Genomic DNA, 16,350 nt, shown 5'->3' with positions numbered 1-16,350 from the left:
GAATAAAAGGTGATTTTATCTGTACCTTTTATTTCAAAGGTCGTTGACAACATGCAGCTCCAACCAAAGAAAGGCAAAATATTAACTATAAAAATACTTTAGAGAAACAAACAAAAATCTAGTGATTTATTAAACTGCAGATTGCTCGAACCCCCACACTTTTTTTTATGCCAAGAAATAAATATCTGGTTCAGCAGGCAGACCAACAGAGTGCAAATGACTCAGATGGTTGGATAAGATATACAGAACAATTTTGAGTAAAATTTCAAAACTAGGTAAGTCTTGCATATGCAAGGTTCAGAAGAGATACAAATCGTTTAAGAAAGGGAATATGCCCACTCACACATAGCTTGCTATGAACAGAATGAATTTTTATAATAAGAAAGCATGGCAGTATTTAATGAAGATGGTCAATGAGAAGCCTTTTCCTCTCCAGTATTTCCCACAAATACTACAAATATGCAGAAAAGAATACTAAGAACTCCTTCAAACATATAACAAATATAGCTAATTCGTATAACTCTCTAGAGAGAGGTTTCTTCTCTTTGCTGTAGAAGCAAGGATAAACTTTCCATTGTACTTGTTTTAAAGAAAAAGCTAGTAGTAAATAGAAAATTTAGTTACAGTCATGCAAGATAAAAGCTGTTTCCACAATGTTTTCATTCATGTTGATTTCCATATTTCATCCAGAAAGGTATCTTTTTGTACTTTTGGATAACCCATCACATTTTACTTCATCTGAATAAAAATATTTCTCCTTTTCCTCTTAGTGATAGAAGAGTTACTGGCATATGCAGTCACACAATAGCATCACCTCACTCTGTTAAAGAAAACACAACTCTATCTTGAATTACCTTCCAGGCATTAATATGATAGAAAAAAAGTTAAAGCAACAATATGAAAAAGTATTTATTTCTTACACTAGAAAATAAGGAAATTCAATTCAACTTTGCATAGTGTAATTTCAATTAATTTTACAACTTTAAATACTAATGGTCTGACACATAACTAATATGCATCTCTAAAATGTCAAATAAAAAAAAAAAACAAACTACTATAAAATAGCATCAATCCATGTTAAATATTGTCAAGTTTTCCCTACCTCTTTCCTCATTCAGCAAATTTCTGTGAAAAACTGAAAAACACTTGATTTTCTCCCTGTTTTCTTAATCTATGCAATCAAAAGCTTCTCCTTTTTGCAGCTTTTCTGTTTTATTTTCCTGCTGCTGAATCAGAATTACAATTGGATATCTGTTCAAATTAATACTGGGTCCCTTTACAAGTAAGTCAAAATCAACCAGAAGAGCTTTCAAGCAAACCACAATGTTTTCTACTAACTCAAGCAAATGGTCCCACTGCTTTTGCAGATTTGTGATTAAATTATATGCCTGAATTACAAGGGCATACTACTAATACCCTTTGGCTTTGCACCCCATTTTTTGCAGCAGGTTGTAATCACTTTGCAATGGTCAAGTATGAGCAAAAAAGTTCCAGCAGAGGCTTAAAAATTCAGTTTTCTGATTTCCCCATTCCTGAATTTAACTTGCAGTCTCTCAGCTGAGACTACATAGCTTCTCTGATAATTCTGAAGCCAGATGAAAACCTTCCAGTTCTACCAACCAATACTGATAACCTAAAGCAAGGTATTCAAAACTGTGCGTAAGAAAATACTTAAAACATTTAGAAGTTTATCTAGATAGTTTAAATGTGACTACCAAGCACCATCCAGATGGCTTCAGAACAACATATAACTGTATTGGTACACTATCCAATTACACTTTTGCATAACTGGATAGTTATATATCCAACTTTGACATTTATTCATACAAATAGTCAGGTGATACTCAAGTTCAATTTCAAATTGTTTTTATTCTGCTGGCAATTGGGCAACAGTAAGAATGCACCCCTGTACCCTGAAACTACTTCACATCCATGTTCAGCATGTGTATCTATCCACTAAAGAAACTTTTCAGTTACTTCAATTTTGAGAAAAGGGGTGGGGTGAAACAACGAAAAAGCAAACCCCCCAGTTTTTAAGGAGGGGCACTGTATCGGCTGTAATATAGCTGAATTGAAAGATAGTTCACATTTCCTTTCTCTGAACAAAGCTCTGAACAAGGCCTAGAATATTCAAGCCTAAGTGATCCAAGGTTTCCTGTTAGTTGTCATAATTAAAACTGACATGAAGCACAGACATTATTGTGTGATACTACACAAAGATTGGCATAAGAACACTAACCTTCAATAAACCACTAAGCTGATTTTACAGGAAACATATATTCAATAAAGCATTTTATACTAAGCTATTCTTATTATGAAATGGAGACAAGGAAAAATAACATTACTAATAGATGTTAACAGATCTCAGTCAAACTATCAGCACGTCAGAGTAGACTAGAAACTACTGTTACTTTCAGTGTCCAAATTCAGTTTTGTGCTGTGTATGTAATAACACAAAAGGTGACATTTCTTCCCTCTGCATTTTTCTTAGCAAATAGTATACATACATATTATGCATAAAGTTCTGTTACACACAGACTAACATTCTAGGATAATAGCTACCTAAAGTCCAACTGAGGTATATTAAATATTGAGTTGTTTTCAGTCATTGTAGACCATGAGCCATGCAACCATCACAACAGCAACTCCGAACACTGGCAGCATAATAAGGTTCTTGTACTTTTGCCACGATGATTGTTCAACTTCTATCTCATCCCTTCTTCTCTTATTCTTTCTTCGCCCTTTTAATCTGTTTTCAAAAGCTTCCAGTTCAGCCTAAATATAGAGAACCACAAGTAGTTGACATTTGTGTCAGAATTAAAAACAAGGAAATGTGAAGATTTTAAGCAACATTCCCAATTAACATTTAGTAAAAGTAACTGTCAGCCAATGGAAGTTGCACATCTCAGAGATGGGATGGTAACAGTACATCCCACAGGTACAAAGCACTTTGCTTTCAAGTATTAAACCATTGTTTAGTTTCCTATAAAAATATTGCCAAAAATGCAGCCAACTGAAGTTTTACAAGCTCAGTTTTTCAACTCAGGCTGAATATATTAAGCTAAAATAAGATTGTTATTTCCATGAAATATGTTTAAAATACATTTTTTTTCCTATTAAAAAACATGCGTGCATTTAAGCTATTTTACTAACTTATATAAGAGCACTGGCTGAAATCTTCAAAGACCTCCCCTCATAATAAAGATGCACTCTGCCAAAAATAAATTAATAAAACCATAAATAACTAAAAATCTATCCTATTTCCCTCAATTATTTATATTTGCACGCTCACTAAATTTTAGATTAATTGCTATAATCTTAGATATGCACAAAAATATTCCATTTGTTAAGTGTCATACCTTAACATTTAATCATTCATATGACTGTTGGAGGTATATAATGTCCTTCAATAAGAAGCCCATGCTCATAGGCCCAAAAATGGAGCAAAGCAATTACTAAAGTAAGAATGCCAGGCTTCCAACAAAGAATGGCAGTTTCAGGGTCCTGTCTGGAATAAACAATAGGATCCTCTGATCCCTGTTCCTCATCCCCCTCCACATTTTTTTAAAAGGGCACCAAGAGGATACAGACAAAACTCATTTGAGGGTACAAAGCTGAAATAAAACCAGAACTAGACAGCCTAGAATAAAGAGCAAAGACTAGGATGAGGCTCCAATGAGAAGCCATCTAATTTCTAGGAAAATTAGAAAAGATGCTGTAAAGACCTGAGACAGACTACAATCAGAAAAGGTCTGATGATTACCTGGATTTTTGGTCAAGTTGTCAGCTACTAGAGAAAACATGGTGCAAGGCACTAGGGAGCAGAAAATCCAGATGGAGTGAAAGGGAAAACTGATGGGAGTAGCAGAGCGCAGCAAGCCGGGACTGGCTGAGAAAAAGGTGCAAGACTGAGCTGAAGCAGAGGAATCGTGGACAGTGAACAGAGACAAAGCCTGGCCATGAGAGGAAATAAATCTACATACTACTACAGACTACTGCTGCAGTGCTGCCAGGAAGTGGGACTAAGACAATACAGTAGGTGCATTAAAGAATGAGAATAAGACTGTTTTGGGAAATAGACAGGTAGTAGTTCAGTAAATAAAATCTTCCCTCAGAACTCAAGGTTGCCTGGTGTCTGATCTTCCTCCACTGACAGCAAATATTTGTCAGAGCGTCACAAAGCAGGTCTTCCCTTCCTGTGCCAGATACCACTGTTAGCAGGAGAAAGGGACCTATTTTGATGTCTATTCCTTTGTACCTAGTAAAGGCAGAAATTGTGGGCACCTCTCTGATGATATGGGAGAAGAGTTCAGACAGTCACACAGCCTACTTGAAACAAGATTACTCTCAACTTGATAATCCTCCCTTGAAGAGCAAAGAATGTTTAATGAAACAGTGTTTCAAAATCCAAAATCTGGAGGCAAGGGCAGAGTTTTTATGGTTTTATACACAACATGGCAGGATTTCATTTTAGATAGACACTAAGTAAAATTTAGGGCTTCTACAGTTATTATACGCTTGTGATCTGTACATTTTAAAAGCAGAAAACTCCATGAATTGCAATAATCTGAATTAAAATACAGCGCTCAAACAAAATTATGTAATAGCTATTGAATTGCTTTCCTAGTGAACTCTGTAAAAACCTGTCTAAAAATAAATACATAATAAAAAAAACCAAAAAACAGAATGAAAAAAGATTTGTAGGCACAGAATATGAGAGAGAAGCCATCACTATCCTTGAAAAGCTACCTACAGATTTGGGGTAACTGTCACATTCCTGAAGTGTCACCTTAATGACCTCTGAAGTAATGGCTGTGCCCAGTCTTCAAACAACCTCAACTTTTCAAGCTAAACAAGCCCAGGGTTTTTATTTAGATAAGAAACTAACTTCTCTGTATATAAACATATTAAAAGTAAAATGAAATTTATTTACTTAAACTCTATACTCAAGACTTCTAGTTTAGTGTTGCTCAGGCACTGGACTTTGTTCTTTCATGTGTTATTCACTATATTCTTCCTGCACTGAAAGGAGTAGCATTCCCATGGGAAAATGTAGCTAAATGAATGCAAGTAACCGTGACTATACAGTCACAAAGTGTATTTTCTGAAAGTGACCCTATATTTTTATTAATAGGGGAGGGGAATACTTGACTTTTTAACTTCTAAGGATCTGTTTACATTTTTTCTTTGTGCAAAAAAAAAAGGAAACGAAATCTTTCATACAACTCAATAAATTACACTTCAGATTCAAGACCCTAACTTTCAGTATTGAAACTCTCAACAGTTAGCTTGAAAATGTAACCAAATCTTTTACAATGGTGAGGGACAGAGAGAGCTTGGTCTGAGTTGTTAAATAATCAAAGCACTGATCTTTTTTCCACATCTAGCAATTGTGAAAACCCTGGCCTCATAGGGTGCCTCTGAATTAGAAGCAGAAGGAAAGTTTGCTGCAAGGGCCATGACAAGAAGCCTAGCCAAGCCGTCTCTTCCACTAAGAAACAAGTGATTCCATCTGTAAATGGTATGAGCAAAAGTTGTTACTATATATAGCAAATAACAAAATATAAATGCTCAGACTTACTAGAGCACTAATTTGTATATAAAACATTTAATGAAGTATTAATCAAAATAGGTTTAAGAAACTGTGACTAATAGATGAACAGTTCTAATGAACACTCTAAAAATGTGCTAATGTCATTGAGGAAGGTGGTACAACACACAAACTTTTGTCAGAAGGGAGTGCACTCAAAAATATACTCAACATCCTATGATAGTGATGCCCTCCAATTCCCATCAACAGATGGCAGATTATGAGTTCAAATTGGACAGGAACCAATGTTACATAAAAAGGCTGCAGTAGTTGAGGTTAGTATTTGTGTGCAGTTCTAGAGCCTATTTATTAGTTACAGCTGTACTTTTTTTACTGTTTTTGTCCTACTGCTTCCTAATGCACTATATAACTACCAACTCTTTAATTAACCTTTAAATAGGGTTCATTATGTATAGCTGAAGTTTTCTATCCCTGAAGTTGCATCCATCACAAAATACATATGCAGGAGCAGTTGCCATATATTGCATGAAGTTACTACTGTTGGGCTGGAACTGTGAGAGTTCACAGCATGTGCAAGTAGAAAGCAATGGTGGTGTGACTGCAGAGAGAAACAATCACTGCCGAAGAATCCAACCAAAATCCAGCACACTATGCTGGTGGAGTGAATCTGCTACTGTTTCAGAGAAGACCCTTTACTGGTAACTTATAGTCCCTCTAGGAAAGTAAGTGATTTTGATTAGGAAGCATTAGCAATTGGGTGGGATGCCTTCTGGAATGCATGAAAACACTCAGTGCAAGACGAAAATCACAACTCTGGCTTTCTAGCTCTAGAACTGTAAGCGTGTCCTTTACATGTTTAAATGCCCACTAGCACATTTCAGTACTTAGCTTGCAGAACCAATACCTACAGATTTCCTCTGCCCAACGTGTTTCAGACATCTGTACACAAGTTACATTTCTTGACCTATATGCCAGAAGTAACATTTTCAGGGTCAGCTTAGAGAGCAAGAAGAATTAGATGAACTGTCTAGGAGTTATATGAGGCAATATGTGTCCGATACTGTAGACAGCTGAGATATCAATGTTGCAATAAACATTGCAGGATGATCACAAAACAGTGCCTGGTGCCCTGGACAATAGACACATAACCATGCTTTTCCTGCAGGATGAGAAGACAAGGCTCCCCTCTGACAAACAAAAACAGGCCTTGCCAGAGCACTGTAAATGTAACACTTCCATTAATTGCTTAGAGAACTTACAAAGTGTGTATAACAGAAGTGGTGATCCACAGAGAAACTGTCTATCCTAATGAGATTGGGGAAATGGCACAAGTGCATCAGCTCGTAGGCCTCCCTTGCTCCCTCCCTGTCAAGCAGGGAGTAAGCCACTGACCCTTGATAAAAACAGTGTGACATGCAGGTGAAAACACAAGTGGTAAGCTAAATACATAGATGCTGTGATAATTGAGTAAAAGGAGTCAGAAAGCACACACTGGACTTGGAATACGATTTAGTGTCAAATGCTCACTCAGGCACAGGCACACATGCATGAACTGGCTGGAAAGCGGGCAGACTCCAGATGACAAACCTGACCTAGCCATCACCACCAACTGAGCTTGCAGTGTCAGCCTGAATGTGATTACTATCACACCTCCAGGCAGCTGGCACAGCAGCTTTGTGGATTACAATGCCGACCACATACCCTCGCCACCAACAGCAATTACAGTAAATACACGTTTCCCCCCCACCCTGGAGACCTTGAAGGACAAAGACTCATTTAGCTGTCCTTGTTCTTTCACGATGGGAGGGGGGAGAAGGGGAGCTTCACCCAATATTTAAATCTTGCAGTATTCAGCATTCTGTGGTGTTTATGCTGTATGAAGTGTTTGATTAAAAATAAAAGCGTACTTAGTATTTTAAAAATAAATTACATTATACAAAGTTATAGGAATACAAGGTTACCATTTTGCACAAAATTATGAAAATTGTTTGGGAAAATGTGATCTCTTAACCATTGTAAATAATTTACATCACACAGAGTCTGGGACCAGCTGACAGGAATGACTGTGCATACCACATTAAAAACTACACTGCTTTAATTGCATGTAAATTAGATTATTTACTAAGAAGAACAAGGTCAGGAAGATGTGGATGAGGAAAAAGAAAGGTTAATACCTGTTGTCTTCGCTTCTCCTCTTCAAGAGCAGCTTTGGCTTCTGCTTCTTTTATCTGTCCAGACATACAAAGTTATAATAAACTGTTGTAAACAGCAGCTAAACCTATTTTCTTACAGAGTCATAATTACTCCTATAGAATGGTTCTCAGGAAAAGTATGCAAACTTTCCATCAAATGAACTCCACCATCCAAAAGTCATATGAAAAGAAGTCATGGGAGTTACAATTGATAATTCTGTAGGAATATTTTGCAGTGTTCAAGAAAGCAAATTAAATGCTAGAAAGCATTAAGAAAAAAAATGGTGCAGAAAAAATTGTCAATATGTAAACATGCCACATACTTGAATCTTTGCACCTGCATTCCATTTTGGTCCTACAATAACAAATAACTATGAAGCCTGAACATATACAAAAGACAACAGGATGGAGTGGCCTCCATCTGAAGAGATCCATAACTAGGATTCATCAGGTGAATAACAGGACACCAAATCCTGAGGAGTGTGCAGATGCCAAATTGGGATAAAACATCAATAATTATTTTTCATAATGCAAAGGCATAAAATGAATTTACCAGAAGGTTGGCTCACAACAGAGGAAAGTATTCTACTCCCACAGAGTATTTGGGTAAATCTAGAATTTCAGTGCTACAGGACATTTGTAGATGCCAAAAGTTTATGTCAACTGAAAAACAACCAGGCATGTTAACAGGAGATAAATCCAACAAAGGCCATTAGACAGAAAGACACCATCTCATCCTATTAAGTTCCCACAGTCAGTAATCACTAAGTAATAGCAGTAACAGAAAGAGTATATGGGGGAAGTTTATGTATCTCCCCCTTTTTATACATTTTTTTGGCTTTTAGCATTGCAGTTACTGAATCACTACCTTAGAAAAGTTAGAAGTAAAAACCTATTAATAACTTGAAATGAAAAAAAAAATCTTGATCCTAGTAGCTGGATGATTTGCATACTAACAATGGAAATAGTTTACTAAATACTGTTTGCACAGGTAGAGCTGGTTACAAATAATTTCCAATTCAAGAGCTTTTGATGACTAAGGAGAATGTTTTATCATACTGTAGCTCAAACAGCTGGCACTGAGGTCAGGGTCAAAAGCACAGTCCTATTTGCAGGTTTTCAGACAAGTTTTTAAATTACTAAACCTCATATCAAATAAAAGCACTGTTGATAATTTCATTTATCTAGGTACAATGGCAGAGTCTCTTTAGAAATGTGTGTAAAGGACCCTGGCTATCTGAAATCTGAAAGTCTGGTGTGCAAAATGAGCCCCCTCATTTTTCACTGCTTTCTAATGGCAAAACTTCAGCTACAAAAGAAGAAGTGACCTTCAAATGTGGAAAAGAGCAGCAGAAAAGCTTCTTGTAACACTGGTGTGGTCATATTTGTGTAAGATACATAGGTATAATGCACATAGATAAAGGGAACCTTAACCATTATAATCACAGCATGGGAAAACATTTCTAGAACTATTTCTTTAATAAAATGTACAGTAAAAGACATTCAATTTCTAGGCACCTAGTGAGTAAGACATCCTTACTCACTAGGTGCCAGACATGAAAAGTTTTATTAAGAATTAATGCACTTTGGTTTTAGAAATTAATGGCTGTTTTGCAAATGTGCAAACTAATTTATCTTTGTAAATGTCTGCAGTTTTCAACAATTTTTTTTCCAGTCTGAACACTTTGAACAGTAATAGACATAAATAAACTGCTTTCATCAAGTGCCTATAATAGGAGACCATCCTAGTATGTCATTTGCAAAGTACGTCAACATAGGCTACAAAAGGTGCCTAGAAAGAATTTAAATAAAACTTCATTACTTTATATAAAACCCCAAAACAAGTAAATACACATTCTTCTGTGAGGAAGGTACACATAGCTAGGATATGCCTTCCAGTATGTCTGTAGCATTGCTTGCAGGAGAAACTTGTAGCCATTTGCTCACTGCATTAGACCATTTCTCCCTGTGGATTACAACACTGGGGTGAGAAACTGGTAGTAGAATCTGCTGGAGTCAAACAGCACTGACCCTGCACCACACTGAGACATGCTGCTAGGTCTCAGCTCATGCAGTCTTACTGTAAGTTCACCCTGCTTTAGGGAAGGACTCCATATCCTATGCACTTATCCTCACATTCTTACTGTGAGGAGATTGACAGCTGGACTGGCAATCTCCCAGAATCAGTACTAGATCCGCACAATTAGTCGAATTAAAAGCAGTTACTATGGCCTTTCATCATTTTAATGAACCTTTTAACCTAATTGTTGACTCAGCTTATGTTGCAGATGTTGTACAACGAGTAAATTATTCCCTTTTAAAAGAAGTTAATAATGCTAATTTGTTTCTTTTGCTAAAGGCTTTATAAACAGCTGTTTTGCAACGCATGTATCCTTTTTATGTTTTGCATATTAAAAGCCATACGAACCCACCAAAATTTCTTGCAAAAAGTAATGCTCATGCTAATGTATTAGCTAATCCTATTTGGGCAGTTCCTTAGCCAAATAAACTAGCCCAAGCTAAAACATCTCACACCTTTTTTCATCAAAATGTACACACATTGTGTAAACAGTTTTCACTAACACCTACAGAAGCTTGTGCTATTGTTAGTGCCTGCCCAGACTGTCATAACTTTAATAGACCTTTACCTTTAAAAGTAAATACCCAGAGTATTTTAGCCCTACAGCTTTAGCAGACTAATGTTACACACATTTCAAAATTTAGTAGTTTTAAATCTGTACATGTATCTATTGACACCCTTTCCTCTGTTATATGGGCTTCTGCTTATGCTGAAGAAAAAGCCCATGATGTCATTTTGCACTGGCAGCAAGCCTTTGCTGCTTTGGGCATACCTGCCATACCTCACCAGTGTGAAAACTGACAATAGGCCAGCCTACACCTCTCAGAAAATTAAAAATTTTTTATGTTTTTGAGGCATCTCTCACAAATTTAATATTCCTCATTCTCCCACTAGTGAAGCTGTTGTTGAACATGCTCATCACACACTTAAAACTGTTCTAGAAGAACAAAAAGGGAGAATGCAAGGGGAAACCCCACAGTCCAGACTTTTAAAAGCTGTATATACCATAAATCACTTGACTCATTCAAACAATCCCTCAATTTTAAATCATTTTTATTCCTTGCAGTCCACCAGTGAAAAAACATTTGCCTCGAGCTAAAGTATGGGTAAGAAATTTGTTTACCAGCTAGTGGGAAGGCCCCTGGGACCCTGTCACTTGGAGATGTGTATACGCTTGTGTTTCCACAGCATTTGCCCCTGATTGCAATGACAACACCAAATTTTGGCCATCAAGTACCCAATGGGCTGTTTCCTAACTTTCTTCACAAATAGCACCTGCTAAAGCATTGAGACTGTTAAACAAGTTAGGATGTTGGTTAGCTTGGCAAACTAACGCTACTTCGCTTGCTTGAGCCGGATTATTAACAGATGTTGGTTTGGTAAAGCATGCTACACTGCAAAATAGAGCTGCCATTGATTTTTTGTTATTAGCACATGGACACGGATGTGAAGATTTCGATAGAATGTGTTGTATGAATTTGTCTGATCATTCAAAATCTATTCACACCCACATTAAAGAATTACAAACAAGTGTGTCAAAATTGCGTGAAGAATCAGAATCTGATTGGCTCAATAGTTTGTTTGGCAATCAGCAAATTGCTGGATAGGTCAAAAATCTGCTCAAAATTGGATGTCTAATCCTATTATTTTTTGCATCCTGCTCATTGTGCCGTGTTTATTGTCTTTTGCAAAGGGCCCTGCAAAAGTCAAAAAGGCTGCCTTTTAATACAAAAAAAGAGGGGACCTGAGGAGATTGACAGCTGGACTCACAATCTCCCAGAATCAGACCTGAAACCAGTCAGAATTTATCCGTGAGAATATTACAGTGAAATTTTGCAATTTTAGTGAAACCCACAGAGAAGGTCAAGAAGATATCAATGAGAGAAGATGTTCTGGACACAAGGGGAGGATGTTCTTGTTATGGGACATTGAGAGTGTACAAGGAAGAACTTGTGGATAATATGTAGCAACTATACTTTTGTTTGTATAGCTGATTGTTTACTGCCTGAATGGTCATTGTTTGTTAGACAGCCTTGTCATTGTTTGCTAAACAGCCAATCTTAAATTAGGCCACAGCAATTGTGAAGAGGTATAAGAATGCAGTAGAGACAATAAAAAAAACTTTCTATCTTTCTTGACTATGGATTATGACTAGTGTGGCTTTTATGTCTGCCTTGACAACAGCCACATTACTGGAACTGTTTGTTATGGTTGGAATTTTCTAAAGGCCTATCCCAAGAGTTTTAGCATTCAACCTGCTTGCAAAGTTGCAAGATTTGGTCAGTGTGATACTTGTTAGAACTTGTCAATCAATCCTGAAAACCTGAGCAGAAGCTGACTTGTCAGCTTTACCCATTGAGTTCTTGGGTTGTATGCTTATCACATCTAATACTTACCTGATAAGTTATGCATCAATTCTTTGTTTAGGTTTTTATAAAAGGTTTATAAGAGCAAGGATCATATCCCGTCTCTCTGTGTGACAGCACAGAGCAAATTCTTTACTTCACAGAACTGCTGAGCGAGGGAGAAGTCATGTTTACAGCAGCCTAAGTAGTATTTTGCAGTTGCTGGAAATTCTCAGTTCTTCCAGTAGAGGATAACTAATACCATGTGGCAGGATTATACTCCACACTGGACAATCTGAGCAACTGATGGCTGCAAAATCTTCACTGGAAACACAGATCTTACAATGCTCTGTGAAGAGGCCCGACTCCAATCTTACAGCATTAATGACTATTTTATCATCACTGATCATCACTCGTTCTCAGGGAAAGAGGAAAGAATACATTCCAGTCAATTTAAAGAAAAAAAAAAGGAAAATAACATAATACTGTTTTAAAATAGTATTTGAGTTAATTAACACCATTCATAAATTCAAGTCTGGAAAAATAGCTACTATTCAACAGCACATCCATTTATGTTGCATTTCTACAGGTACTGCCTTGAAAAATAATGTGTTCTTTTTTCTACTTTTCTTGAAACTCTGAGAAGAAATTATAGCTACAATGGATACATTACCTCATATGCTTTCCGCTTCATTTCCTTGCATAACGCATCGCATTCCAGTGAAACTTGGCCTTCTTGTATCTTGCTACACTGTACTTCCTGTTAATATAATTTGTCTTTTATAATCATTTCCCCATATAAGATTTTAGATGTCAACTTCTTTATGAAAATAATAAAACTTTCTTATTTAGTAAAACACTGGTTTTACATATAAACTAAAGCTAATGACTGATTGTTACTTGAATCTGTAATTATGTATTAAATTGTCCTTTTTTATTTTCCTTCTTTCTAATAAGCTAAGCTAAATGGAAGAAAAAAATCAATAGTCCAGTTTAATTTTTCTCTTCTTCACTCATTTATTTGCCTTAGACAAGTTAAGATAACCTTCTGAACCTCGGGCAGAAAGAGTCTCAGGAATTTCATATACATTATCTTAACTGGCTCAGATTACAGGACAAAGTCTGGTCATGGGTGGAGGGGGGGGAATTAAGTAATTCTCACTCATGCTTTCTCCCCTTCTCCTAGTATTGAAGAAATTTAAAAAAAAAACAAAGTAATTATCTGTAAGCAGAGGCTGATCAATTTTAAGCACTTGTTCTGTATATGTCATCTTTTCTCCTGCTGAGCACCCCACCTGCAATCGGGAAGCACAACATATATTTTGGAGAACCTGAGGACTCTGGGGAACTGCAACATGCTGGAAGGCTCAGAAGTTAACTGGGTCCAGAAGATTTTAATTAAGAAAGATCATGGGGTTTTTTTCATTAAGACATTATTATTTGTCAAGACTTCATATCAATTTCTGTTGTTCCCCTCATAACAGTGTATATCTAAAGTAAACTTGTTACATTACTTTGTCCTTATCTTTTTTAGAAGCTAAGGATGCTGATGCCTGTACTTGCTTTTAGGTTTGCAGGGAACCTTAATTAATTACATTAGTTCAGGTTTTACAACATCTGTGCTAATACCAACTTCTGCAAATTTTCCCAGTATCATCAAAAAAATGTAATTTTTATTCTCAAATCACTCCAGGTCATCTGAGTATTCTTCCCACAAAACTACAAAAATTTAAGTGTGCATGAAGATAAAGCCATTGTAAGTCAGACAGCTAACGTATTTTAGAATTAACAAGATTTTATATTCTCCAGTCAATCTTCTGATACAGCAACCCAGATCTTCAGCTGATGTGAATTGTTACAGCTCTACTATAGTAACTGGCCCTATTCCAATCTGCAGCATCCACATAATCCATCCATACAAGCCCAGGAACATGGAAAGAATAGACATCCTTCAAAAACTGCAACTTAAAAATTTACCTTTTTCAGTCTCTTACAGAGACATCGCAATTTAACCTTCTGGCTGCAGTTAAGAGGACAGCTACCTGGATGGCAAATCTCTTTACACCGATGACCACAGGGCAGCTGTAAAGAACAAAACACAAATAAAACTCCTGCATCAATAAAACACTGTAAAATTACCAAGAATCTATGAATCGGTTTTATTTCAGACCTAGCCTTTTAACACTCAATTAATCATTCTTTTCACTTGTGAAATAATTGGTTTTTCTTTTCTTTTTGGGGGGCAGGAAATGTTTGCTTCTTATTTACTGATTTTCAATTCCTGTAGGACGATTTCTCTTTTATTGGCACAGCTTTATTAGAAGACATTTTCTCCTTTCCCATGTTTCAAGAACAGTAATTTCCATAGTAACGTATACAACAATCACCCTAGCTATTTCTATGCTGGGGGAATACAAATAGATAAGGCAAAAAACCCCTGAAAACTGAAATTAAGTGTACTGTAGATTAGCTACTTGTAGACTAGACAGAGCAACAAAAGAAAGAGGAAAGAATCAGAAGCAGAAATACCACAGAAAAAATCTTTTATGCAAGCAGCATCAGAACTATGCAAAAGTCAAGCAAAGGTCACCAAAATTCTTATCATGTCCAAAACAATCTCAGAAAATCCTAAATTTCTGCATTTTGCAGATTATCCCACTTCTGCCATCTGAAAGATAAAGACTTTTTTTTACTGCCAGTGCACTTTTTAACTTACAGAGAAAATATTATCATTCATTTACTGTATAAGAATTAAGTCAGTAATTTAAGTATGCTGACTGATAAGAATGTAGCAGTGCTCCCAGCATTATATTAAATAAAATATGTCAAGAAAGTAAACAATTTTTTTTCCTTGTTAAGAACTTGACTAAAAATACTCCTTGCTCACACACATGCCCGTAAGAAGTCTTCACAGTAACAGTTTTTCATTTTCAACTACATAACCCAATAACCCAATAATAACTGAAGGTGGAACCTCACAGAAAAGATCTAAGCAATTTACTTACAGAGAGCTTTAAATCCCCCAACTACTTAAAATAGCATTAGGCAGTGTTCTTTATTAAAAGTGAAATTTCACCTCTTCACTCTCACCAAGGGATTAACACAAATTGGAAAATGCTCTAAGACATACAATTTTAAGATACATTTTCCACATTTATTAAAAATCCAAAATGTATACATACTACATCACTTAATCCACAAGAATGAGAATAGTAAGTATCAGACCCAGGTGGGTACACTTTGATTAGTAAATCTACATTCTCAGAAGTCCATTGGAACTGGCACAACATCAGAGCTAGTATCATGAAACATATACCTAAACAGAACATGAATCTTTCTGACTAAAATTATGGAACACACATACCTGTCTTCATGTCCACAACAGTCACAAGCTATTATAGATACTTCATGGTTTTGGCTCAGTTTTTTAGTTACTGTTTCAGCACATTTCATACAGGACTAGAAGGAACCTTTAAGTCATCATGTTCAGTCCTGAAATCCAGTCCTCCCACAGGCCCATACCTACCTCCTATATCCTTCCAGGTCTGGATGAAAGCTTACTGTGAAAACAGTCCCCTCATTCTGACCCTATTCCACTGCTTCACTAAGGAGAGTGCTCCAGGAGCTCACTACAAGATGCAAGAGCTTTTTTTGAGTTTCCTACATTTGTTCTAGCTAGTCTAAGCCGCACTTCTTATCCTCATATTGAAGTATTTCTGTCTTTTCTTAAAAGGCTCTTTATCACCATAGTATTCCCTTAAATGAATTTCAACCATGTTAAATCAATGTTTCTTGAGTACATAGCCAGAATTGCATGTAATATTTCAAATGACATCTCAGCAGGAAGGACTTTGTACAATGCCTTAATTGCACCTCATTCTTAGTAGAGTACCTTCCCCAAAACATCTTCAGCTCTCATTGCATTTCTCTCCAGCTAATCATGCTGTGAAAAATAAGAATATCTGCTGTTTCCTGGGAGCTTATTATTAGTTTCACATGCATGGTCTTACTGGGGGTTTTTTTCTGTACTGAATAACATGGCCCCAATACATGTGTTCTACAGATGTACTTCCTCAATTCTCATACACTGACAACACCCTACAACTTTTCATCAGAAAATGACAATGGTTTTGGTGCCAAGGTCATTACTGAAAACAATGCAAAGTCAAGTGTCAGTTCAGT

General features: G+C 36.4%; 1 protein-coding gene across 1 annotated transcript in view; it reads right to left on the bottom strand.

Moving 5' to 3' along the window:
- Positions 1-884: 884 nt before the first annotated feature.
- Positions 885-16,350, bottom strand: part of NFXL1 (nuclear transcription factor, X-box binding like 1) — a 49,261-nt gene continuing 33,795 nt past the window's right edge. The window contains exons 19-22 of the mRNA XM_069014176.1: positions 14,146-14,250; positions 12,842-12,928; positions 7,726-7,779; positions 885-2,775 (exon numbers count right to left, since the gene is read on the bottom strand). Of these exons, the coding sequence (XP_068870277.1) occupies positions 2,602-2,775; positions 7,726-7,779; positions 12,842-12,928; positions 14,146-14,250 (420 nt within the window). The 3' untranslated portion in view covers positions 885-2,601. The remainder of the gene's footprint in view (positions 2,776-7,725; positions 7,780-12,841; positions 12,929-14,145; positions 14,251-16,350) is intronic.

The sequence above is a fragment of the Aphelocoma coerulescens genome, chromosome 4 (genome assembly GCF_041296385.1).
Source record: "Aphelocoma coerulescens isolate FSJ_1873_10779 chromosome 4, UR_Acoe_1.0, whole genome shotgun sequence".
In the NCBI taxonomy this organism is placed as follows: domain Eukaryota; kingdom Metazoa; phylum Chordata; class Aves; order Passeriformes; family Corvidae; genus Aphelocoma; species Aphelocoma coerulescens.
This window is presented reverse-complemented; position numbering and strand designations above follow the sequence as displayed.